The 24,924-nt window shown below is 54.2% G+C and overlaps 3 protein-coding genes across 5 annotated transcripts in view; 1 reads left to right on the top strand and 2 right to left on the bottom strand.

Annotated features, from left to right (window-relative positions):
* The window catches only part of EIF3K (eukaryotic translation initiation factor 3 subunit K), an 11,535-nt gene extending 6,146 nt beyond the window's left edge, over nt 1-5,389 (bottom strand). The window contains exons 1-4 of one of the 2 annotated variants that reach the window (XM_007129902.3): nt 5,189-5,389; nt 4,180-4,278; nt 1,652-1,772; nt 275-349 (exon numbers count right to left, since the gene is read on the bottom strand). In XM_007129902.3, the coding sequence (XP_007129964.1) occupies nt 275-349; nt 1,652-1,772; nt 4,180-4,278; nt 5,189-5,247 (354 nt within the window). In that variant the 5' untranslated portion in view covers nt 5,248-5,389. Of the gene's footprint in view, nt 1-274; nt 350-1,651; nt 1,773-2,240; nt 2,967-4,179; nt 4,279-5,188 lie in introns of those variants that run through there. The other variant, XM_055082363.1, reaches the window with a different exon arrangement.
* Nucleotides 5,390-6,484: 1,095 nt separating this feature from the next.
* On the top strand, nt 6,485-21,779 carry MAP4K1 (mitogen-activated protein kinase kinase kinase kinase 1). 2 transcript variants are annotated; one of them, XM_007129905.1, is made up of 31 exons: nt 6,485-6,655; nt 6,822-6,879; nt 6,993-7,083; nt 7,817-7,881; nt 9,360-9,415; nt 9,506-9,553; nt 9,710-9,752; nt 9,842-9,914; nt 10,367-10,498; nt 10,926-10,988; nt 11,099-11,180; nt 11,817-11,933; nt 12,152-12,230; nt 12,705-12,763; nt 12,843-12,886; nt 12,964-13,008; nt 13,718-13,760; nt 14,194-14,356; nt 14,449-14,531; nt 14,923-15,007; nt 16,034-16,110; nt 16,201-16,261; nt 17,027-17,135; nt 17,222-17,280; nt 17,466-17,569; nt 18,044-18,218; nt 18,503-18,565; nt 18,767-18,856; nt 18,941-19,011; nt 19,673-19,728; nt 21,605-21,779. In XM_007129905.1, exons 1-31 carry the CDS (start codon nt 6,557-6,559, stop codon nt 21,672-21,674), a joined length of 2,463 nt encoding a protein of 820 aa, XP_007129967.1. In that variant the 5' UTR covers nt 6,485-6,556; the 3' UTR covers nt 21,675-21,779. The 2 variants fall into 2 exon arrangements, with proteins under 2 accessions (XP_007129967.1, XP_028339748.1); XM_028483947.2 differs by having other exon boundaries at nt 6,551-6,655; nt 18,500-18,565.
* A 100-nt stretch (nt 21,780-21,879) lies between these two features.
* Nucleotides 21,880-23,585, bottom strand: LOC114484856 (ryanodine receptor 1-like). The gene is made up of 5 exons (XM_028483951.1): nt 23,381-23,585; nt 22,686-22,750; nt 22,495-22,595; nt 22,266-22,317; nt 21,880-22,118 (listed from the first exon to the last, which is right to left on the bottom strand). The coding sequence occupies exons 1-5, from the start codon at nt 23,580-23,582 to the stop codon at nt 22,023-22,025; spliced, it is 516 nt and encodes a 171-aa protein (XP_028339752.1). The 5' UTR covers nt 23,583-23,585; the 3' UTR covers nt 21,880-22,022.
* Between the last annotated feature and the right edge of the window lie 1,339 nt (nt 23,586-24,924).

Below are 24,924 nucleotides of genomic sequence, written 5' to 3' on the forward strand. Positions count from 1 at the left end.
GAGGGGGGGAGAGGGGGGGGGGGGGAGGAGGAGGCCGGCGGGAGAGAGAGCGCGCCCGCACGAGCACGCTCCTGAGCTTTGCGGGCAGAGGAGAGGACCCGGGAGTCCTGGCTCCGGGTGAGGATGACCATTCCATGTGACCACACACGCAAAGCTCTGAGCACAGGGCCCACTGCCACGGAGGCAGCCAACAAATGTGCATGGCCGTTGACTTTTAGCAGTCTTTTCCGCGCGGCCCACTCACCACCCTGCCCACGGACCCAAGGGAAGTTACCCAGAAGGCCTGGAAGTGGCATGTCTCCAGCAAGTCTCCAAGGTACAAAATCTGCCGGATGGGCCGTTCTTCTTGCTGGGAGGAAGCGTTAAGGGCAAAAGGCCTTGGAGCCCGAGGAGGCTGCTGCTGACCCTAGACCAGCCCGCCCACCTTCTGTGCACCCAGCACGCTCGTAATGGCCAAAGTGAGAAACACCCTAATGACCCAGAGATGGGGACAATTCAGCTGTGGCCGCTCCACACACGGAGATCGAGTCACCTCTTACAGAAGTGACCCGGAGAAAGCGATGAGACACACTGTGATAAGAAAAAAGCAAGATGCAGAACGATGTGTGTAACAGCCCACCATGTGGGTGGGGAGGAATATGTGTCTATAAACACCTGTACTTATGTACCTGTAGGGTATCTGTGGAAAGGTAGCCAGGAACTGCAAACAACTGCTGTCTTCGGGGAGGGGAGTAGGTGGCTGTGGGATGGGGAGGGAGGAAGCCTTGGCTTTTTTCACTGTACGCTTTGTTGTACTTTGAACAGTGGACAACGTGCCTTTTTTAAGCCACCGGAACAGACCTCTGGGGAAGGTGGACAGTCTCTCAGAAGGCAGGTGCTCCCATGGACACACCTGGCAGAGCAGGTTCAATGAGGAAGACACTTCTCAGCCCAGCCGCCAGTGAGCAGGCCAGTTCATTGATTTTTCACTCAGTAGTTCTTCACTGAAGACCAGCACTGCGCCAGACACTGTGCCAGGCCCTGAGGTTACGGACAATGAAGTTCAGCTGACAATCTACCTCTTCATGGCTCCTGCCTTTTACCTGGTGGTCTTTACTCAGCTAGGAAGCCTCATGGGAATCTTTCTAAAGCACGAATCTACCCAGATCACTCTGCAGCTTTAAAGCCTTCTACGGCTCCCCAGTGCCCTTTTTGAGTTTGACCAATTCTGTGGCGCAGCTATGCCAAACTTCCTCTACTGCCTCTGAAAAACAGCACTGAGCTCTTTTCCTCCTCCTTTCCCTACATACGATTCCCTCCGCCTGGGTGACCCTTCCCTACCGCTTCACCTAATTCCTCATCTTTCATATGTTCCCTCCTCCAGTAAGCTTTCCTGGCATCCAGGCAGGTTCAGGTGCCTCTTGCCCTCTAACCCCAAGCCCTGACAATTTCAGGCTGTCACCGACAGGACAGGTCTCCCCCAGTGGACTGTGGGCTCCGTGAGGGCAGGGGGCCAGGCCTTCCTCAGCCTCCACAGTGCTCCAGTCCCAGCCAGCACCGGGCCAAGCTCAGAGCTCAGTGTCTGTGGCTGAACGCAGACCACTTCCCCACGAATTCAGCTACCCTGCCCCGCCCCCTCCCACGCACCCAGCCCGGGAAATGGGAAGGATACATGGGCCTGGTCGATCATGCACTTGCACAGCGTGAAGTCGGTGTGGGGCAGGTTGGTGAGGGCCTTTAGCAGGATCTGGGCGGTGACTGTGGTCTGGAAGAAGGCTGGGTTGAACTGGTACCTGAGAAGGGGAACAAGAGACACAGCAGCAGTGCTGTCTCCAGGTCCCTGGGCCTCACCAGGTGCCAGACAGGCTGCCCACTGCTTCGGCCCAGGGTCTGGGAGCTGGACACGCCTGGGCTCCGATTCCAACCACCTCACTCTCTGGCTGTGTGACCTTAACCTCCCTGACCCTACTTTCCTGCCCTGTAGATGGGGACAGTTAATCCTCACAACCATGCAGTAAGGCAGACAGTGTTGAGTGATTCACAAACAAATGAGTACATGAGAGGCAGTCTGCAGTAGTGGTCAAGGCTCTGGAGCCAACTGCCTGGGTTTAAACTTCACTGCTGAGTGACCGTGGACTATTCATTTTATGTGTTTATTTGTTGGTTTGTTTGTTTGGTGGGGACTAGCGGACTACTTATTTTAAGTGCTCTGTGCATCGGTTTCCTCCCTTGCAAGAGGGAGGAAAGAGACAGACACTCACAGTTTCAGGACAGCCAGGTTGGCTTCCAGATCATAGGCATTCTACCTAGCTCTCAAGGGCGACTGAGCTCACAATTAACTCACATCTAAGTGAGTTAATACACACAAAGCTTACAGCACAGCAGCTGCCACGTGGGGAGCACTCACTAAGCAGCGGTTATCACCAATAACAACCCACACAACCTCACAACTACAAGTGTTGTTATCTCCATTATATTGATGGCAAAACCGAGGCTATGCAAGCTATAAAAATTACACCGCTGGTGGTATGTCAATGAAGCGCTGAGGAGGAAGAACCCAAACGCCCACTAACAGGAGAACAGGTAATTAAGACACAGACACACATGGAACACTATACAGCAATGACAACAAACAAACTGCAGCCACACAGAAAAAGGATGGAGCTCACAAACCCAGGGCCAAGTGGAAGATGCCAGACGCAGAAGAGCTCCAGCTGTATGATTACACTCATGTCAAGGTCAAAGCAGGCAAACCTGAACTAAGCTAATCAGGATGCGTGTGTATGTGTGCGTGTGAACGTGCACACGCAGTAAATTCACATAAAGCCAGGCCGTGAGAGCAAACCACGAGAGTGGCTACCAGGGTCAGGGTGGTTGGCACAAAGCGTATGGGGCAAAGGACCAGGGGCGCTGGCAACACTCAGTTTTTCAATTTGGATGGCGATTACATAGGTGTTCATTTATAACTGCTTGTTAAACTATACATTCGTTTTATGTACTAGCCTGTATGTGTGGGTTTTTTTAAAAGCCATCCCTCCTCCAGCCCCAACTTCTCTGGCTTCCTAGTCTTGCACATTAAGAGAAACCACATCCTATCCAAAATATCAATATATAAAGAGCTCATACAACTCAATACCAACAAACAAACAACCCTATTAAAAAATGGGCAGAAGACCTGAATAGACGTTTTTCCAAAGAAGACATACAGATGGCCAACAGGCACATGAAGAGATGCTCAACACTGCTAATCATCAGGAAAATGCAAATCAAAACCACAATGAGATATCACTTCACATCTGTCAAAATGGCTATCATCAAAAAAAACCAGTAACAAAGCACTGGCGAGGATGTGGAGAAGAGAGAACTCTCGTAGGTTGTTAGTGTGATGTAAATTGGTGCAGTCGCTATGGAAAACGGTATGGAGCTTCCCCCCAAAATTAAAAATAGAACTACCATATGATCCAGCAATTCCACTCCTGGGTATATTATCTGAAGAAAATAAAAACACTAATTCGAAAGATACATGCACCCCAATGTTCAGAGCAGCACCATTTACAATAGCCAAGATCTGGAAGCAACCTAAGTGTCCATCAACAGATGAATGGGTAAAGAAAATGTGGTACATATAAAAACATACACACAACGGAATATTACTCATCCATTTAAAAAAAAAAACGGAAATTTGCCATTTGCAACAACATGGATGGACCTAGAGGATATCATGCTTAGTGATGTAAGTCAGACAAGAAAAGGCAAATACCATATGTTTTCACTTCTATGTGGAATCTAAAAAATAAAACAAACGAATGAATACAACAAAACAAACAGACTCATAGGTACAGAGAACAAGCTAGTGGTTAACAGAGGGGAGTGGGGTGGGGGAGTGGCAAAATAGGGGAAGATAGGGGATTAAGAGGTACAAACTACAATGTATAAAATAAATAAGATACAAGGATGTAATGTACAACACAGAGAATATAACCAATATTTTATAGTAACTTTAAATGGAGCATAATCTATAAAAATATCCAAACACTATGTTGTACACCTGAAACTAATACGACATTGTAAATCAACTATACTTCAATTTTGAAAAAGAGAGAGAAGCCACATCCTGCAGGCTACCCCCAACTCCCACCCCACCCAGTGCTGGGAGTGCTGGCTACTGGCATGGGGGTGGGAATGGAGACAGACACTCACAGTTTCAGGACAGCGAGGTTGGCTTCCAGATCATAGGCATTCTCCTTGGCTTGTGTCTCCACATAGCGCTCCAGGGTGGCCAGATTCTCAGGATTGTACCTAGAGTAGAGGAGAAACAAGATGGGTAAGCAAAGAGGAGACAAGAGCTGAGGCCCGTCACTCTGTGGAACCCGGTGGGGGGTGGAGGGCACTGTAGCCTGCTCCTCCCTCTTCCTTTCTTCCCTCCCTCTACATCTGTCACTGGCCATTTGCTCTACTCAAATACTGAATCAGCTCTATAATCTCTACTGAAGCTTATCCACATCCCAGATCTAAGCCTAAGCTCTAAACCCCGTCAGAACCCTGGGGTCTTTTCTAGGATGCCTCCTCAATCTCTCAGCCAACCAGCCCTTGCAGCCTGTATATCTGGCCCGTCGGACATCTTTGCCACCCACCCCTTCCTTCTGTCCCCAAACCCCACTGTGGTCTAGCCCCATCCTCTCCTGCCTAGCTTCCCTCATCCCAGCCCAGACCAATCTACCTGTGCTTCCCCCATCACCGCTCTGACCACTCCTGGCTATCACTGTCTATTGTCTAGTCTGCCTGGACTCTGAACTAGGAACTGCATGGAAGCATGGCCTTTGGCTGTTTTTGGTCACCTCTGGTCCGCAGCATTGCCCAGAACTGACCGAGAAGATTTTAGTAAACATGTGTTCAATGAATGACATGAGGCAAAAAAGGGGGAGCGATAAAGAGGCACTGAGAGACACAGTGAGACTGAGGAACAGAGGGAGGAGAAACTGAGGGGCTGATAGAGCGAAAGCTGAGGAGCAGAGAGGGCGGGCTTAAAGCAATTAAAGAGGGGGAGACTGAGCGGTAGGCAAGGCTACCTCCTGCCTTTAGGCCTTCACAGTGCTTTCCTTAAACATGTCCTCCAGGATGACTGAAAAATCCCACCCCTTGCTGTCTCCAGAAAACCCTCTCCTACACCCCTCTTGGCCAGAAGCGCTCCCTCCGACCAGGCTCAGACCTGTCGATCCCCTTGAGCAACTTGCCCACGTTCGCTCTCATCTGCTCGAACATCGCCATGACTGCTGTCGCCTCCCACACCAGGGTTGCAGCCGAACTCCCTGCCGGCACTGCGTCCTCGAGAACTGGAAGAGGAAGAGCTGGTGGAAACGGAAACTACGTCTTCGTCTTCTCTCCAGCCCGAGTGGCGGTGAAGGTGGGGGGAAGCTCTGGAGGCTACTGCCACGCTTTCCGGCTGCCACGTGACTTCCCAGCAGCGCAGTTAGCGCGTGCGCATTCGCTCTACCCGAGCAGAAACAACGGCGCGAGAAAAGACCTAGTCTAGCCCAGTGCGCAGGCGCCTCTAGAGGCAAGGGGGCGGGGCTAAGCTTTTCCGGGTCTCGCGTATCCAGTTCCAGTCCTTGGGAAGCGCGCGGGAACTCCCAGTGAAGAAGACTGTTTCCTGGCGGCTTGCACTCACGTCGCATTGCGCGCGGCCGTGAACTCAAAACTGTGTTGGAATGCACCTGTTAGATAGATTCCTTTTGGGCCGTGGCCAAGTCCCGAGGAAGGTGCTCTCTGAGGTCCCTTTTTGGCCCAGGCCTCGGCCCCTGAGGCAGGATCCTGAGCTCCTCGCACTCCATTCTAACGCCGGGGGTAGCAGCCCGCAAAGCCGTTCTCTGCCCGGCAGGGGCGGGGTGAGGGGGTTCCTGGACCCCTCCGGCTCGTTTTGTGGGTGAAAGCGAGTGCCCCGTGTGTGCCGTCATGAGCTGTGTGAACAGATTCTGCACACTGCAGGCATGAATACACATGCATGTGTCACTTATGTATATGCTCTGGGTACCTCCACATATGTGCACAAGGATATCCAGGCATTTGCATGTCGACTGGTCTTCGCACCGCACAGGAGGTTACCACTAAGTGCATGTATGTGCCCCCGGTGAGCAGTGATACACATTGCATGGCCATCTCTGTGCAGACCTGCCATCTCTGAGCTGTGGCCCAGCACTCAAGCACTCAGCAGAGGTTCAAATGTAGTTTTTAGCCGCTGCCCAGAACGGGGGAGGGAGTGTTAGGGCACCCCTCCAGGTCACAATTAAGATAGTTTGCATCTGGTTTACATGCAGCCCAGGGCCCTGGAAGTGGAGGGGGTGTCCCCTGGGTCCCAAGGCAAGCTGCCCCTCACAGGCTCTTAGGGCCCAGGGGACAGGGGGTGGAGCCGGCTGCACAGCTCTGTGCTGGGGCAGGAAGCGAGAGTGGGGAGGGGGGAGGCCACAGCCGGTGGAGGCAAGGCGGGTGCAGGGCGTGTGGGGAGGGAGGGAGGTGACAGCACTCCGAGCCCTGAGGCCCTGCTGGCCCCTGGGCGCAGGCCCAGCTCCGGGCCCCAGGAATGGACCTCGTGGACCCTGACATCTTTAATAGGGATCCCCGGGACCACTATGACCTGCTACAGCGGCTGGGTGGCGGCACCTATGGGGAAGTCTTCAAGGTGAGGAACCCCCTCCTCCATCACCCTCAAACCGGTGACCTTTGGGGTGAGGCCCAAGAAGGGAAGGGGATGTGAGAGGGTCCCAGTCCTTGGCTTTGGATCAGGGATGCTGAGGACGAACTCAGGCGAATGGAGCCCGCCTGACTGCCAACTTCCCCTTTACAAGGCTCGAGACAAGGTGATGGGGGACCTGGTGGCACTGAAGATGGTGAAGATGGAGCCTGGTGAGGAGAGGACCTCAGGAGCTTCTTCCCCACACTCCCACCTCCTGGGACACTGGGGTCTCCCCCATACTCCCTCCCTGTAGCAGCCTTTTCTCTTCTGCCCCTCCTTGCAGACGATGATGTTTCCACACTTCAGAAGGAAATCCTCATCTTGAAAACTTGTCGGCATGCCAACATCGTTGCCTACCATGGGAGTTATCTCTGGTGATGAGCCTCAGACCTGCCCTGACACCCAGCCCAGCCCCTACCCGCGAGCTCCCATTCCTGCCCAGGGTACCCCCTAACCTGACCTCTAATCCTGGACCCCCATTTTTAACTGGGGCACTCCTAACTTGATCCCCAGCCCGAAGTCCCACTTTTTTGACCAGAGCACCCCCAAATCTAATCTCCAATAAATAACTCCCATTTCTGACTAGGGGTCCACCAAACTGATCCCTTCATAGTAACCAAACCTGAAACCAAGTCCCCTAAAACTAATCTTTCATCATCTTGCCCTTCGGGTCCCCTAGTTTCACTTCCATTTCCTTTAATACGAACCCCTAAATTCTCTGACCCCCAAATTAATGTCCCAGATGCCCCAATAATGTCCTCTGTCCCCCAGACCTGGTATCCTAGCTCCTCTGTCCCCTCCGAACTTCCACAACCTGTGAGGTCTCTACCCTCTCTCCTAGGTTAGCATGGGACGACAGAGGATGCCATGGGTCAGGAGCCCAAAGACCTGGGTTCCATCCCAGTTGACCCTAAACATATATTTCCTCTCTGAGCCTCAACCTCCCCATCTATAAAATGGGATGATCTCGCTGTAGTGGGCAATAGAGAGATGACAGCTCTTACATGAAAGTTCTTGTTGAACTAGAATAAGATGGACAGTGAGCCAGGAGGTATCCTATAATAATTTATTACTGCTGTTATTAGCATTGCTCTTGAACTGTTACAGGCTGCAGAAGCTCTGGATCTGCATGGAATTCTGTGGGGCTGGTTCTCTCCAGGACATCTACCAAGGTGAGAGGAAGGGCAAGTGGATCCAGGTAGCCCCAGCCCCCACAATTCGCCTGTCCTCTCTGCCTTTGTGTCTCCTGGGACTGTCTTTACGGTCCGTATTTCACACAGTAAGCCAGCCCCTCCTCTGGGCCTGGCCTGGCCTGGATGATGCTGGGGATACTGTGGTGACCGAGCGGGCCCTGAGCCCTGTCCTCCAGGACCTGAGAGTCCAGCCCCAGTCTTTTCTGCATGCAATGATCCCCTCTACTTCCCCTGCCCCATCTTCCCCGTGTCTGCATTTTCTCACCAAGGTGTATTCATGCGTTTGAGTATTTCTGCATTTCTGGCTCATCATCAGTGCCCACATGTTCATTTAATAGTGAATGCATTTCTGATTCTCTTAGCCTGCTTTTCACTCTCTCGGAGCATTGGAGGGTGTGGGCGGGGTGGGCCTCCGATCCCTTCGAGATTTCTGTTGCGCACCTCTATCTTCAACCATCTCCCGGTCTCCCTCCGGCCTCAGACCTCAAATGCCAGGAAGGAAGGACTTCATTAAGAAGTCCTCAGAGGGGGAAACTGAGGCCCACAGAGAGGAAGTGACTCACCCTGCCAGCCCATCAGACCTGGTCTCTGACCCCGCTGTCTACTGTCTCTCTCTAGTGTATCCTCTTCACCCCTTTGTGTCTCTCTTTCTCACCGTGTCTGTTTTCCCACTTTTTGTTCTCTGACCATGTCTTTCTTTCTCTGCCTCAGTTTGGGTCTGTTCCTGATTCTCTTTCTCTCCCTGTCTCTCTCTGCGTTTCCTCATTTTACAAAGTGACATCACCCCCTGCTCAGAGCCCTCCCATGCCTTCCAGTTCCCTCCAAAGCCAAGCCCAAATTTCTCATCACAGCCCACAAGTCTGACCCCCACTGGCACACCCCAAGCGGACACACCTCATCTCCGCTCCATCCACTTTACTGCTTTCCAGACCCACCAGGCACTCTCCTGCCTCCGGGCCTTTGCACTTGCTGCTCCCATCTTCACCCCCGTCACCGTCTCAGGGTTGATCACCCTGTGTAAAATGTCATACCCCTTCCCACACATATTTCCTGTTGTCTTTTCTTGCTTTATTTTTCTTCGTACTATTTATTAGCATCTCACGTACTGTATATCTTACCTGTTTATCTTGTCTACTGTCCGTCTCCCCCACTGGAATGTTCTCTCCATGAGGGCAGGGATCTCTGCCTCTTTTGTCCACAGCTGTCTCCCCGGTGCCTGCCGCGGTGGCTGGCATACAGTAGACACGCTGTAAATATCTGTTGAATGAATCTCTCTCCCTCCGGCCTCTGGTTCCCTGCATCACTGCCCCTCTCTCTGTTGCTGACCACCCCTTTGCCTCCTCCCCCTACTTGTCCCATCCTGTTTCCCCCTCCCTATGTGGCACCCTCTCAGCTGGTGTGGGTGGCGGCCAGGGGCCTGGCCCGCACCCAGCACCGCACCGGGGTGACCTTTGCAGTGACAGGCCCCCTGTCAGAGCTCCAGATCAGCTATGTCTGCCGGGAAGTGCTCCAGGTGAGGAGATGCTCTGTGGGCTTGGGTAGGGGCAGGGCCCTGCTCCAGCCCCCGGACACTTACAGCCCCCGTGTCCACCCTCCTCCCCAGGGACTGGCCTATCTGCACTCACAGAAGAAGATACACCGGGACATCAAGGTGGTCTAGGGGCAGAAAGGTGGCCTTGGTGGGTGGGGAGCCCAGGATATGGGAGTGGTGCTTGGAAGGCTCGGGGTGGTGTGGGACCAGGGAGTGGCGGAAGCACTGGACTTGGGGGGTATCCCTGACAGCCTCTAATTGCCCCCTCTTCCCCAGGGAGCCAACATCCTCATCAACGATGCTGGGGAGGTCAGACTGGGTGAGTGTGGCTGGTGGGGGTCTGGAGGGGGACTGGCCGGGGGCCCAAGGAGACAGGGGAGGTCACTATGTCTCTCCCTCTGCCTCTAGCTGACTTTGGTATCTCGGCCCAGATCGGGGCAACGCTGGCTCGACGCCTCTCTTTCATTGGGACACCCTACTGGTGAGGGTTGCCTGGCTGGCAGCTAGGGGTGGTACAGGGGGCAGCGGCGTTTCCCAGCCTGGATCTCTGGGAATCTCCGTTCTGGCTTTTTGCCCTGCCTCTACCTTGCTCTGTTGAATATTCTGTCTTCTCTTGGGCTCCCTTTTGAGTTTTCCATTTACCTAGAGCTCTCTGTGCCCCCTCCACCTGTTCCTCTCGGTGTTTGTGTTGATTTTTATCCTGATCTGTCTTTCCATATCTGTCCACGTTTGCCTCCCTCTCTCTCTCTATGTCTCTGTCTCTCTGCCTTTACCTCGCTCCGTCTTTATGTCTGTCTCTCTCCATCTTTATGTTTCTCTCTGCATCTGTCTCTCTGTATGCCCCGTTCTCCTTCTCTCTCTCCTACCCCCCCCAAAAAGTCTCCCCTCCCCCTCCTGTGTCAGCCCTGGCTCTCTGAGGGTCTCTGCCCCCAGGATGGCTCCAGAAGTGGCGGCCGTGGCCCTGAAGGGGGGATACAATGAGCTGTGTGACATCTGGTCCCTGGGCGTCACAGCCATCGAATTAGCCGAGCTACAACCACCGCTCTTTGACGTGCACCCTCTCAGGTAGGCAGATGTGGGCAGGTCCCCCTAGTCCCAGAGACCCCACTCAACTCTGACCCTGGACACCAGCCCCCAACCTGCTTCCCCACCACGAGACTCCCTACAGGAGACACCCCCTTGCTCTGAGCTCCATCCGAGACCCTCAGGCTCCCCTCAGCCCAGAAAGCCTTTTCTCCAGCCCTCCACACCAGGAGCCCCCAACACCGGGGGCCCCATCTTGAGGCTCCCTCCGAGACTGCAGGAGCTCTGTAATGCGATAAGCAGTATCCCCTAGAAGTGGCATCCCATGCCTTGTAAATCCTAACCCTCCTTCTCATTCTGTCTCTCACTTGGCTCTCTGCTGATCTTAGTGCTATTGGGGTTCCCTTGAGCCACGAGGTCTGACCTCCAATGGAAAGTCTGAACCCCATATTCTGTCCTACCCTTACAGAGTTCTCTTCCTCATGACCAAGAGTGGCTACCAGCCCCCAAGACTAAAGGAAAAAGGCAAATGGTAGGAGAGGTTGATGGGAAGGAGGGAGAGGGAGGGTGTAGCCAGGGGTGATGGTGTGATGGGAGGGTGTCTGGTGCCCTCACCGCACAACTTGCCTTCTTCCTCCCAAGGTCGGCTGCCTTCCACAACTTTGTCAAAGTCACCCTCACTAAGAGCCCCAAGAAACGACCCGGCGCCACCAAGATGCTCAGTGTAAACCTCCCCTCCCAGAGAAGCCTTCCCAGACTCACCCCCGGAATCCCCCAGGGCCTCCCACAGCTTCCTAGAACGTGGATAATTTCATTCCGCAGAACCCCCATGGCCCTTTCAAAGTCCCTAGTCCCTCTGAATTCCCCAGGGATCCCCAAGACTCTCCAAATTGTATCCCAGGCCGTTTTCCAAGATACGCTGAGTTCTTAAAACTCACAAATTCCCAAGGGCTTCAGGACCCATTCCTGGGTGTGCTTTGGAATTCCAGGGGAACTCCAGTCCCCTCTAAGACACCTCTGGAATTCTCCAACTACCCTAAATTCTTTTTTTTTTTTTTTTTTTTTGGCCGCTATGAGCTGCATGCGGGATCTTATTTCCTTGACTAGCGATCGATCCGCGCCCCCTGTAGTGGAAGCGGGGACTCTTAACCACTGGACCGCCAGGGAAGTCCCCTACCCTAAATTCTTCTAATCCCGGCAGACCCCTCAGAATTCCCCAGGTCCCCAGAATTCCCTGCCTTCTTCCTCTGTTGGCAACTTCCCCACCAGATTCCCTTAGATGGGTTCTCCAGTCCCTCGTCCCAATCCTCTCTCTCCAGCCCAGCCCTCTGCCTGCTGACACCCTCCTCCCCTCCCCCAGCATCAACTGGTGTCCCAGCCTGGGCTAAACAGAGGCCTGATCGTAGATCTTCTTGACAAACTGAGGAACCCAGGGAAGGGGGCCCCTGCTGGCGAGATTGAAGATGAGGAGCCTGAGGTGAGGGACCCGCCCCCCCACTTTGCTCACGCCGTTCCCCTGCCTGGAGCACCCCCTTGCTGCCTCTCTTAGAAGGAAAAAAGCCAGTGAGGATGGGGAGCTTGGCACAGGGCTGGAGGCACAGAGGTTATGGGAGGGCCAAGGGCTCCAAGCTGGGCCCACAGGGTGGTGAGGGCTGCTAGAGGGCATAGGCCTGATGCAGCCGCCGCTCTGCCCAGCTCCCCCCCGCCATCCCTCGGAGGATCAGATCCACCCATCGCTCCAGCTCTCTGGGGATCCCAGACGCGGATTGCTGTCGTGAGTAGAGAATCCTTACATCTGGGGACACCTGACCCTATAAGCCAAGAGATGCCCCCTCATCAGATTGCCAGAGACCCCAGAGAACCCCATCACCATCTGGCCCCACAGGAGACCCCAGAGGAAACCTCATCACCACCTGATCTACAAAATGACTCTAGAGACCCCTACCTCTGTGTCCTGCAGACAGACCCCCTGAGACTTCCCACAACCACCAGGACTCCCAGAGACCTTAGAAATCTTTGTCTGATCCTTGGTACCCAGGTGGAACCTCAAAACAAACACTCTGTAACCATTCTGAGCCCCCAGCTCCCTGATCTCAAACCCTGACCCCCAAATGAGACCCCTGTAAACCTAGATCCCTCCCCTGTAACGACAGCTCCAGTCCTAAGACCCTGATCCCAGACCCCACCCTCAATTCTACTCTGTCTGTTCCCAAATCCACGTCCCCAGCTCACTGTGTGTTACCCCCAGGGCGGCACATGGAGTTCAGGAAGCTCAGAGGCTTGGAGTCCAGACCCACAGCCGACACGGTGAGATGCCTCCCCTGCCGCCCAGCCGCCCTCCCCTCCCCTTCCCCTGGGCCACTGCTGACCCTTTACTATCCCGCAGGCTCGCTTACAGCCCCCTGGAGACTTCAAGAGCAGCAGTCCTAGGTCAGGGACCCTCAGGGTGGGAGGCGGGCTGGGCTACATGTGGGGACCACGCGAGGCTCATACCTGTCCCTCCTCAGGAGGCACCTGTCGGAGTCCGACGATGACTATGACGACGTGGACATGTAAGACAGCTCCGCGGGCCCCCGCCGAGCTCCCACCTTCCTACCACCCCGCCTTCCTTCCGCCCGACCCCAGCCTCAGCCCCTGCTTGCCTTCGACCACTCAGCGCTGACCCCTGACCCGACCCGCAATGCCCCCACCTTCCTTCACCCCGGACCCCTGACCCTCCACCCCACCCCAACTCTCCACCCTGGGCCCCCCTGCTACATCTCAGTCCCCAGCCCCTGCCAGATGTGGCTCCCACCCCCAGACCTCAACCGCAGTCCTAACCCTCAACCCCCGGCCCTCATCTTTCCTCATCTCACCCAGCCTCAGGCTGAACCTTCCCCCCATGTCAGGCCCTCAGCCCCAGCAGTCGGCCCAGGCCCAGCCCTGTGTCAGCCTCAGGGCGCACCCATCCATCCCACACGTCTCGTCTGTCATGGGCTCACGGGCAGCGCGCCCGGCACCACGTGAGAACCTGACCCCCAGGAGCTCATATGATCTGTGTTCCTAGGCGGGCGTGAAGATGCAGAGACTTGCTGCATTGTCAGCGCTCGATATCCGAGAGTTGCTGTTACTGTTATCATCATGGTTATCAGTCCTCTAGCCCTCAGCCCCAGCCCAGACCGCGTCGCCCTCTGAGCCTCCTGAGCTCAGACCTCTGGCCCCAGCCCTCCCCAGTGCTTGTTCCCCACACCCGCACCTGCTTACCCCATCTTTGTGTTCCAGCCCCACCCCTGCAGAAGACACACCTCCTCCGCTGCCCCCCAAGGTAAGGCCCTGGGTCAGAGCTGGGGGCCAGGGGCCCAGGAGGCCAGAGTCCATAGACGCTGGGATACTGAGGCCTCTAGGGCTGGAGTCTGGGATGCCGGGTCCTTTGAAGTCTGGGAAGACTGGGACGATGAGTACATTGGGATCTGGAAGTGGTAACCCTGACCCTAGGGGTGGGACTCAGATTATTTAGCCCGATGGACACTGGTCAGTAGCTGGTCCTTGGAAACCCCTGCTGCCCCCACCACTCACCCTTTAGTTGCTGGCGTGTGTTGATGTCGGGCGTGGGTTAGAGGGGAGGGCTGGAGTGGTGGTCGGACATCGTGGGGAAGGTCAGAGCCATGACCTACTGTCAGTTCTGGTGGAGGCAGATTGCAGGGCGCCCTCTCAGATCATCTAATGTATTCCCCCACCCTCCTTCTCTCTCTCCAAAGCCCAAGTTCCGTTCTCCATCGGACGAGGGTCCTGGGGGAACTGGGGATGAGGGACAGCTGAGCCCGGGGGTGCTGGTCCGATGTGCCAGTGGGCCTCCCCCACGCACCCCTCATCTTGGGCCTCCCCCAGCCACCCGAAGCCCCCACCTAACTGCCCACTCAGGTGACAGGGCAGGCTGGGGTGGGAGGTGGGCGGAGGTGGGGTGGGGCAGGGGTAGGGGGGTTTGGGGGCTGATTTTCCCCACCCCATCTCAGAACCCTCACTCTGGAACCCAGCCCCCGGGGAGCCTGACCAGCCCCCACTGTTGCCCCCCAAGAAGGAAAAGATGAAGAGAAAGGTGAGGCCAGCCGTGCTGAGGGCTCACACCTCTGGATGGGGCTGGGGATGCCTGGTGGGAGTGGGGGGGTCGGGCTGGGGAGACTAATGATATAACAGGTGACGTACGTTGAGCAGTTCCTCTGTGCCAGACACCGATCTCGTGTCTTTACAAGGTGTATACCTTCACAGAAAGAGGTAGATGTCGTAGACATAGGTGTTATCCCCCATTTCAAACTGGGGAAACTGAGGCACAGAGGGGTAAGTAACTTTGCCAGGTATAAACCTTTGAGCAAGCAGAGGCAGGATTTGAACCTTGGCACTCTTGCTTCCAAATCTTAACCACCGCGCCTTCCTGTCCCCTCCTCCCTTTTGCTGGATCTGCTGCTGCCCCGCCCCCATGGCCCACCCAGGGATGTGCCCTTCTTGTAAAGTTATTCAATGGCTGCCCCCTCCGGATCCACAGCACGGCAGCCTGGACGCACCCCTCCACCAAGGGTGAGCATTCAGGAGGGTCATGGAGAATGCGGCGGGGACAGGGAGGGCCCTTAATGGAAGGCACAAAGGCAGGGACAGGGGAGGGGAGGGAGTGGCAGAGCTGAGGCAGGGGCAAAGCCAGGAGTTACAGGTGGAGTTGAGGGATCAAAGATGGGTAGAGTGAAGATGGGTTTGAGAGCGAAGGCTAGGAAAATTAGAGTTTGGAGGCCGGGAGTGTCCGATATGGGACTTCCCCGGCGGTCCAGTTAAGAATCCGCGCTTCCGCTGCAGGGGGCACGGGTTCGATCCCTGGTCGGGGAACTAAGGTCCCACATGCTGTGCGGTGTGGCCAAAATAAATAAATAAATAAAATGTTAAAAAGGAGTGTCAGATAGAGCAGAAAGGTCAGAGTTTGGGGTACAAGATCCAGGACAGTTGGACCCCATCAACCTCAGTTGTAGGTTCAATGGTAGAGAGACTGGGATCAGGATTTTGGGGCCAGGAGTTTTAGGGATTAGAATGTAGCAGAAAGGGAGAGAGTCTGGGGATCAAAGATGTGGAGACAAGGTCAGTGAGGGATAAATGTTAAGGAAACAGTATTAGAGTTTTCGGGGTCACACTGGACAGAAAAAGCCATATGGAGGGCTGTCTGAATTTGAGGATCAGTGTTGAGATAGGATTAGCATTCGGGGACCAGAACTGGGGAGAAGGAGGGAAAGAATTTAGAGGGCTATTCGGGGAGTCACATCTCATGTTGGGGGCAGAATTGAGGGGACAGAGGGTCAGGATTTGCGAGTCAGGGACGGAAGAACCACCAGAACCGGTGGTGGTCAGAGGCTGGTGAGAGTGAGATCAGCTCAGGGGAACTGGTCAGGGTCTGAGTTCAGATTTGGGGAAACAGAGGCCGGAAGTGTCAGTTTGGAGGGAGAGCAGAGAATTGAGGGTCAGCGCTGGCGAACAGAGTACCAGTGTTTGGGGCCATAGGGGGGTCTGGGAAGTCCCCCACGATGAGACAGGTCCCAGCATCCTCGTGTCTGTGCTCCCCAGACCAGCACTTGCTCCTGGGGGCCGAGGAAGGCATTTTCATCCTGAACCGAAATGATCAGGAGGCCACACTGGAGATGGTGAGGGGCAGCACCTAGGATGGGCCAAGGGTGGGGGCTGGAGTTGGGGTTGCTGGGGTCTTACAGGAGCCATCTCCCCTTCCTCTGCAGCTTTTTTCTAGCCGGACTACCTGGGTGTACTCTATCAACAATGTCCTCATGTCTCTCTCAGGTCTGGCTACGGCTGGGTGGGAGGGTGGGGAGTCAGAACTTAAGGAGTCAAGGGGTTGGGAGATAGATGGGCACAGCTGAAATAAAAATTAGGCTCCCCCTTCACAGAGCCTACAGTTCAAATGCCAGCCCGTTTTCCACTGTGGGACTTGGGGCAAGAGATTTCTCCCTGAGTCTCAGTTTCCCCATCTGTAAAATGGGGCTCACAGTAGTGCCCCCCCTCTCAAGTCAGTTTTAAGGTAATTTCCACAAGAAGTCAGTCTTTACATTTCTTTGACGTTCAGATGACAGTTAGTACTTGTTCCATGCTTTACTAAAATAGAGCAAGTTGTAGATTAAAGTTATGTGTCATTGTTTTATAAACACATTGTGTAAAAGAATTTCTAATTTATGAGGAGACCCCAAGCCAAAAGTTTGTGACGACAGACTTTTGCAGAATTTGTAGATATGTTTCTTCTTAAATTTTGTAATGTGTGTAACTTCATCTGACTGGTTAAGTGTCCATCATTTGTCATGCGGCTACAAGCACCATGAGGGTAGGGAACGTAATGATTTTACTCACCGTTGTTCACCAGAGCCAAGCACAGTGCCTGGCCTACAGTGGGCATTTAAAATATATTGCGTGAAAAATGAGTAAATAAAGGTGCTTGAGACTTGAGGGCTTGGGCATTTTAAAGGGATGGGGCCAAGTGATGGGATAGGGAAAAGGTGGGAGTGTGCAGTGTCCTATAACTGCCTGCTTCCCCTACATACACACACACTGCAGGAAAGACCCCCCACCTGTATTCTCATAGCATCTTGGGCCTACTGGAACGGAAAGAGGCCAGAGCAGGAAGCCCCATCGCTCACATTAGCCCCCACCGGCTACTGGCAAGGTACCGGCCCGCAGTGGCACCTCTGACCCCCCTAATGCCTCATTTCTGCCGTCCCTCCTCCCATTCACGCCTCCCTTCTTCTGCAGGAAGAACATGGTCTCCACCAAGATCCAGGACACCAAAGGCTGCCGGGCGTGCTGTGTGGGTGAGAGAAAACCCCATGGGTGTGCAGAGAGGGGGCGGGGCCAGGGGCGGGACTTGGACTCCCTCTCGACCCGAGAGGGTTGCAGAGTTAAGGCAGGGTGAACAGAGCCCGCGGAAAGATGTGTGGCCTTTGGGGGGCGGAGCAGGGGAGAGAGGATACCCCCTAACCTGTCCTTACCTACACAGCAGAGGGCGCGAGCTCCGGGGGCCCGTTCCTGTGTGGGGCATTGGAGACATCCGTGGTCCTGCTTCAGTGGTACCAGCCCATGAACAAGTTCCTGCTGGTCCGGGTAGGGAGCCTGCAGACGCTGGGGACTTTGTCAGATTGGGTGGCCAGGGCCATCCACCCTACGCTTCTGTTGAGAGCTCCACGAACGCGGCCTTCCACCCGAGGCCCCGCCCACCTGGAGGCTCCTCACTGATCTTTCAGCTCCGCTCCTCACCCCTGGCCTAATTATTCTTCAGGCCCTATGCCCCTCCCCCCATCTCTAAGGAGACTTTGCTGCCTTTGGGGCCACAGCCCCCGGGGGCCCTGCCTCTCTGTCGCCAAGGCGGCACGCCCCCAAACGGAAGCAACGCCCACTCTGAGGGCACATCCGTCAATTTCTAAAACCTCTGAGGCCTCACCCCGTGAAGTTTCTTGGCAAGGAAATACTTAGGAAATACTTCGGAAGCCCCACGCCCGCTGTCCTCCAAGACCCCGCCCCCTCTCAGGCCCCGCCCCAAGCCTCCTCTGAGCCCGCCCCTCCCTGCGCGTTCCGCAGCAGGTGCTGTTCCCGCTACCTACGCCTCTGCCGGTGTTTGCACTGCTGACCGGGCCAGGCTCCGAGCTGCCCGCCGTGTGCATCGGCGTGAGCCCCAGGCGGCCGGCGAAGTCGGTACTCTTCCACACCGTGCGCTTCGGCGCGCTCTCCTGCTGGCTGGGCGAGATGAGCACAGGTGCAGGCTCTGGGACGGGTGGGGCTTATCAGTTTGGGAGGGTTGGGTCTGGGTGGCTGGGCGGTGCTTAGCCTGAGGCGTAATTGAGAAAGGGGTTGAACGGAGAGGGGACGGGAGAACATTGGGTATATATAATTGGTGAGATTGATGATAGGGGAGTGGGGAATTCTATGATGGGCGAGGTTTAGCCCGCTTGCTTGGGAATGGAGAGGGTGCCTAGCCCGCTTGCTTGGGAAAGGCGGAGTGAGGTGGAATTGGTCCTTGAACCCCCGCCTCTCAAGCAGAGCACAAGGGACCAGTACAGGTGACTCAGGTCGAGGAAGACAAGGTGATGGTGTTGATGGACGGTAAGAACCTTCCTCCCTCCCTTTCCCCCACTATTCCTAGATCTCCGACCCCCAGAACCTGTACCTCTCTCAGAAACGCTGAGCCCCTCCAGTCCTTGTCCGTCCTGCTTTGCTTCTCACGCTGAATTTATTGTCTGGTCCCTCCGTAACCTTCTAAGTCCCGCTTACTGCTCCTAAAGACCCCGCTCTACCTCCTTCTAGGGTCTCTGAAGCTGGTGACCCCAGAGGGGGCCCCAGTCAGGGGGCTTCGAACTCCAGAGATCCCCATGACTGAAGCAGTGGAGGCCGTGGGTATGTGCCGGGATGATGGGGTCCGGGGTCCAGGTTGGAGGCTTAAGTGAAAGCCAAGGGTAACAGGCACTGCTTTCCTCCCAGCTATGGTCGGGGGTCGGCTCCAGGCCTTCTGGAAGCATGGAGTGCAGGTGTGGGCTCTAGGCTCGGACCAGGTAAGCTCCTCCGTCCCAGCACCCACAACCCAGCCCCTCCCATGTCAGTCATCTCATTCATCAGATGGACTGGGAGAACCGAGTCAGGGTGTGAAGTCCTGGAGGAGAAGCTTCCTCTAGGCTCAGTTCAGACAGGTCTCCTTCTCTACCCCAGTGTCTCTTAGGTCCAGACCTCATCCAGGGTCACTGTGTGACCTTGTGTAAGGGACTTTGCTTCTCTCTGAGCCTCAGGCTCCCAACTGTAACATGGCGTCACTGTAGAGATACGTGGGTTAAGAGCGTGGCCCAGACTGCCTGGGTTGGAATCCAGCTGAATGACCTTAGGCAAATGACTTAATCTTCCTGTGCCTCACTTTTCTCTTCCGGAAAATGGAGTGGAAAATGGAGTGAAAAATGGTGCTTAGCTCACAGAACACCATGTGTCAGGCTCTACCCTTACAGTTTTGTATTTTACTTCATCTTCGTGATTGCCTATCAGGTAGGTACTATGATTTCAAAGGTTAGTACTCTGAGGTGCAGAGAGGTTAAGTAACTCGCCTGAGGTCACACAGCTGATGAGCGGTGTTAGCAAGAATGATTATTTCTGGACCTGAGGAGTTCAGAGACCTCGTCCCCTGCTCTCTTTAAAGAAGAGGCACTGACACAGCACCTTTTCCCCCAGCTGCTGCAGGAGCTGAGAGACCCCACCCTCACCTTCCGTCTGCTTGGCTCCCCCAGGTATGAACTCGGGAAGGGGGGGGCTTCTGATGTGGAGAGGGCATCCGGAGGTGTCCCCAGCCACCTGTATCTGTGGCCTGGACATCCTCTCACCTGGTCTCCCTGCTTCCATCTCTGCCCCCTATAGTCCTTTCCCCACACAACAGCCAAGGTGGAATTTTCATTTTTTAATTTTTATCCTAACTTTTTATTTTGACATAATTTTAGACTCTCAGAGAAGTTGCAAAAATAAATTTAAAAATTGTGTATCCTCTTCACCCAGATTCCCCATATATTATTTTTTAACCACATTTGCTTTATTCTTCTCTTTCATATATGTATAATTTTTTTCTATTTGCATGTGAATTGCAGACGTGATGCCAATTTACCCCTAAATACTTCAGTGTAGGTTTCCTAAATGAAGGCCAGGACATACTCTTGTTTTTTTTTTTTTTGTTTTTTTTTTTGTTTTTTTTTTTTTTGTGGTTTGCGGGCCTTCCTCTTCTGTGGCCTCTCCCGTTGCAGAGCACAGGCTCCAGACGCGCAGGCCCAGCGGCCATGGCTCACGGGCCCAGCCGCTCCGCGGCACGTGGGATCCTCCCAGACCGGGGCGCGAACCCGGTTCCCCTGCATCGGCAGGCGGACGCGCAACCACTGCGCCACCAGGGAAGCCCAAGGACATACTCTTAAAACCACAATACAGCTGTCAAAATCAAGAAAATAACACTGAAATATCACTACCTTCTAATTCACATGCTCGTTCAAGTCTCACCAGTTGTTCCAATGATGTTCTTGCTCTTTATAACCAAAAAATACTTTTTTTCTCGTCCAGGATATAATCCAGGATGATGGGCTGCATTTTGGAGTAATGTTTCTTTAGTCTTGAGCCTAAGACAGTTCTTCAGACTTTCCTGGCTTTTCATGACCTTGACACTTTTGAAGAGTACAGGAAATTTGTTTTACAGAATGTCCCTCAACTGAGTTTGAGGTTTCCAGGGTGTGTCCTTTCACTGCATCAGATCAGGAGGCACATGTTTTGTCCCATTACTGGTGATGTTATCTTTTTTTTTCTGTATCTATTTTTGGCTGTGTTGGGTCTTCGTTGCTGCACGCGGGCTTTCTCTAGTTGCGGCGAGCGGGGGCTACTCTTTGTTGCAGTGCGCGGGCTTCTCATTGCGGTGGCTTCTCTTATTGCCGGAGCACATGCTCTAGGCGCGCAGGCTTCAGTAGTTGTGGTGCGTGGACTCAGTGGTGTGGATCACGGGCTCTAGAGTGCGGGCTCAGTAGTTGTGGCGCACGGGCTTAGTTGCTCCATGGCATGTGGGATCTTCCCGGACCGGGGCTCGACCTGTGTCCTCTGTGTTGGCAGAAGGGTTCTTAACCACTGTGCCACCAGGGAAGCCCAGAGGGGTCTTTTAAAATCCATATCTGATTGTGTCACTCTCCACATGTTTAAGTCCTTCCCGTGACCTCAAGATAAATACCCAATCCTGGTCACAGCCCACAAACCATGACTTCTGCAGTCAAACCCCAGGCTCTCTCCCACCTCAAGGCCTTTGCACAGGCTGTTCTCTCTGCCCAGAACACTCTTCCCTGACTTTTCACCAAGTTCCCTCCTGAGCCTCTTTCAGGCTCCACCATCCATTCTTTGGGGACACCTTGGCTGACCCCTTGGCCTAGGTTTCCCTGCTATGTGCCTCATGCTTCTTTGCACTCATCTGATTCACTGATTCATGCTGGTCTCCTGCTCTAGATTGAGCTCCCCGAGGGCAGGGGCCATGTGTGCTCATTCACTGCTATAGCCCAGCATTGTGCTGGCAAAGACTCTATAAACTCCTCTGCAGATGAAGGAATGAACAAATGAATGAATGAACTGATCTCTCTCTTCCTTCCCCAGGCCTGTGGTGGTGGAGACACGCCCAGCAGATGATCCTACTGCCCCCAGCAACCTCTACATCCAGGAATGAGTCCCTGACTGGGCGTTAGGAACCAGTCCCCACACCTCCCTCCCCAGCGGACACACATTAGTGATCACGACATGCCCCTGTCTCTGAATAAACATGACTTCAGTCTCTGCTGCGTCTTGGTTTTCTTGGGTTGGCTGGGGAGAGGAGGGCAGAATTCCTGTATGCCCACCCACCCCCCAGATGTCAGCAATCCAACACAATGATGTCAGGGGTGTAGCACAGACTTTATTTTGCCAGTACATGGTCACCCTCCCCCAGCCGCCTGGCGGGGAGGGATTTGGGGGCTAAGGGGCTTGCTGTGAGAATAAGGACCTTCGAGGTGGGGGTGAAGGGCCAGCTGGGGGTGTCTCAGCTAAGCTGGTCCTCATACTGCTTGCGGAAACAATCGCCAGCCGGGAAGAAATCCCAACATCTCTCTTGGTACATCTTCCAGACGTAAGACTCCTAGGGGTGGGGGATGGGGAAGGGTTGGTTGGTCACATCTTCAAATGCTTCATATTGATATGAGCTTTTTACTGTCACCTGCTGATTGACCTTATATTAAAATTCACCATGTCTCTGCCCATTGTCGTCCCATTAACACACCCTTACCTGACCCGTGTGTTCGGTCTCGTCCTTGTTTATCAGATACATCAGGAAAAACCTGGGGATGGGAGGCAGCGGTAAACAGGTTGCAATCACCCTTACTTTCTCCTGATTGGCTGGCTGGGAACCCACCCACATGGACACCATACCCCCTCCCCTAAGTGGCCAGTATCTCGGCCTGGCCGTCGGCAGCCACGCCCCCACCCTCCTGATTGGCCAGTGGGCCCACACTCACATGTAATTGGCCAGGTTGTGCTCCTCTAGTGTGTGAGTCTCGAACCCATGCGGTGTTGAATCAAAGTAATCGCTGCCGATACCACAGATGAAGCACTTGGTCTGTGCATGGCAGGAGACATCAGAGTCAAGGCCCATTCAACCACCTAGGGTCGCATGATCCCTCTGGGTCGCCCCCCAGATATGACCCACCTCCATATCTTCCTTCACTTGCTCTTGTTGGTCTCGGAGCTCACCAAAAGCATCAATGATCAGACCTGGGGTGGCAGGGCGCAAGTCAGTGCCCAACCTCTGACCCAGTTCAGACTCCCTCCTCTTCTGGCTACCTACCTCTGAGTCCTGCCTCCCATCCTCATCCCCCTAATCACACCCTGCTTCCTAAAAATAATAATACCTAGCATTTATTGAGCACTTATCATGAGCCAGACATTTACCATCTATGAATTGATTGAATTCTCACAACAACCATAATTTAAAACCCCCATTTTACAGATGGAGAAACTGAGGCTCAGAGTGGTGACTTGCCCAAAGTCTCACAGTAGGGAGAGGCAGAGCCAGGATATGAATCCAGGCTGATGTGATCCTGGGCCTGCACTCTTTTTTTTTTTTTTTTTTTTGCGGTACACGGGCCTCTCACTGTTGTGGTCTCTCCCGTTGCGGAGCACAGGCTCCGGACGCGCAGACTCAGCGGCCACGGCTCACGGGCCCAGCCGCTCCGCGGCCTGTGGGATCTTCCCGGACCGGGGCACGAACCCGCGTCCCCTGCATCGGCAGGCGGACTCCCAACCACTGCGCCACCAGGGAGGCCCCTGGGCCTGCACTCTTAAAGGAGCTAGTCTGCCTCTGGGCACAGAGCCCCCACTCCCACAACCCCAAAGAGCACTGACCCTGGATGATGGCCAACAGGATGACGATGACAAAGAAGAAGAAGGTGATGTCGAAGACCACCCGGTACAGCTCGTATTCATCGCCTGCTGGGTCCTCAATCTCGTCCCCAATGCCCCCACCAGCTCGGACACCCACATACATGTGAAACAGGTAACACTGCGGGGGCAGGGTGAGAAGCACATTAGTCATGCATTCAATCATTCGACATTCACCGAGTACCTACAGGGCCCTGGGCTAGCTGCAGCAGGGCACACGTGGCAATGACTGAGACAGCCCTGAACCTTCCTCTCACAGGGCTCACAAACTTGGCATCAGACAGTGACAGGCCAGAAATGATCAGGGTTGTGATAGGGAGGGCTCAGGGCCAGGACAAGGAAAGCACAGTGTAATCAGGGGTGAGATGGGGGAAGCACAGGAAGTGTTGAAGCTTTGAAAGCCTGACCCAGCCTGCGGTGATTGGGCAAGGGCTCCTAGAAGAGGGGACATGTGTGAGCTGGAACGTGAAGAAAATGTTAGGTGGGAGAGAGAGTTCCAGGCAGAGAAAACCACATGTGCTTCATCACCATTTGGGGAGGAAAGAATGCATCTTGCTCTTGTGAGGAACTGAAAGAGGTTCAGTGAAGCTGGAAAACAGAGTTCCTGTGGGCAAGAGCAGGGAGATAAATGAGGTCCAGCCAATGGTCATGGACGGCTTCCTGTAGGAGGCAGCATTTAAGTTGAAGGTGAAACATCAAGTGAAAGGGTGTGTGTACATAGGGCCGGGGAAGGGAGGAAGAGAGAATGTCAGATGCAAAGGGCTTGGGCTGGGAGGAAACACATGCTGTTAGGGGAACTGAAGGAGGACCAGGCAGCCAGGGAGCAAAAAGCAAGAAGGACTCTGGTTGTTCTTCCCTGGCTTTGTAAGCCATAGTGAAGGCATCGGGAAACCACAAGAAGGTTCTGAGCAGAGGGAGGGACGTGGTCTGCCTGGCACTTGGGAAAGACTTTACACTGTTCTTTCTGTGTCCCTGTGAAGTGAGAGAACCCAGTTCTCTTGGGTAAGAGCTAAGACCAGTGACTGATGGGAACAAGGCTGAGTGGCGAGACCAGGCCTGGTGGGGCCTCAAATGTCAGGCCGAGTGGATCCTGCGAGCACAGTGCCAGATTACAGGCCATCTCTGAGATAAAGCCCTGGGATGATTCTTTCCACTGTGGCCCATGCCTATAGTAGGTTAAACTTAATTTGGGGGGAATCCCCTAGCAGTCCAGGGGTTAGGACTCTGCGCTTTCACTGCCGAGGGTCTAGGCTCGATCCCTGGTCGAAGAACTAAGGTCTCACAAGCCACACAGTGCGGCCAAAAAAAAATTTTTTTAACTAACTAGATAAAAATTTTAAAAAATTCACAAGTGGAGGAAATGCTAAGGTTCAGTTGGAGTATAATAAAAATAAAGATGGAGTCTAGTGGAATTCCCTGGCGGTCCAGTGGTTAGGACTCTGCACTCTCATTGCCAAGGGCCCAGGTTCAACCCCTGGTCAGGGAACTGAGATCCTACAAGCCGTGCG

The sequence above is a fragment of the Physeter macrocephalus genome, unplaced genomic scaffold, assembly GCF_002837175.3.
Source record: "Physeter macrocephalus isolate SW-GA unplaced genomic scaffold, ASM283717v5 random_92, whole genome shotgun sequence".
NCBI classification, from domain to species: Eukaryota; Metazoa; Chordata; class Mammalia; order Artiodactyla; family Physeteridae; genus Physeter; species Physeter macrocephalus.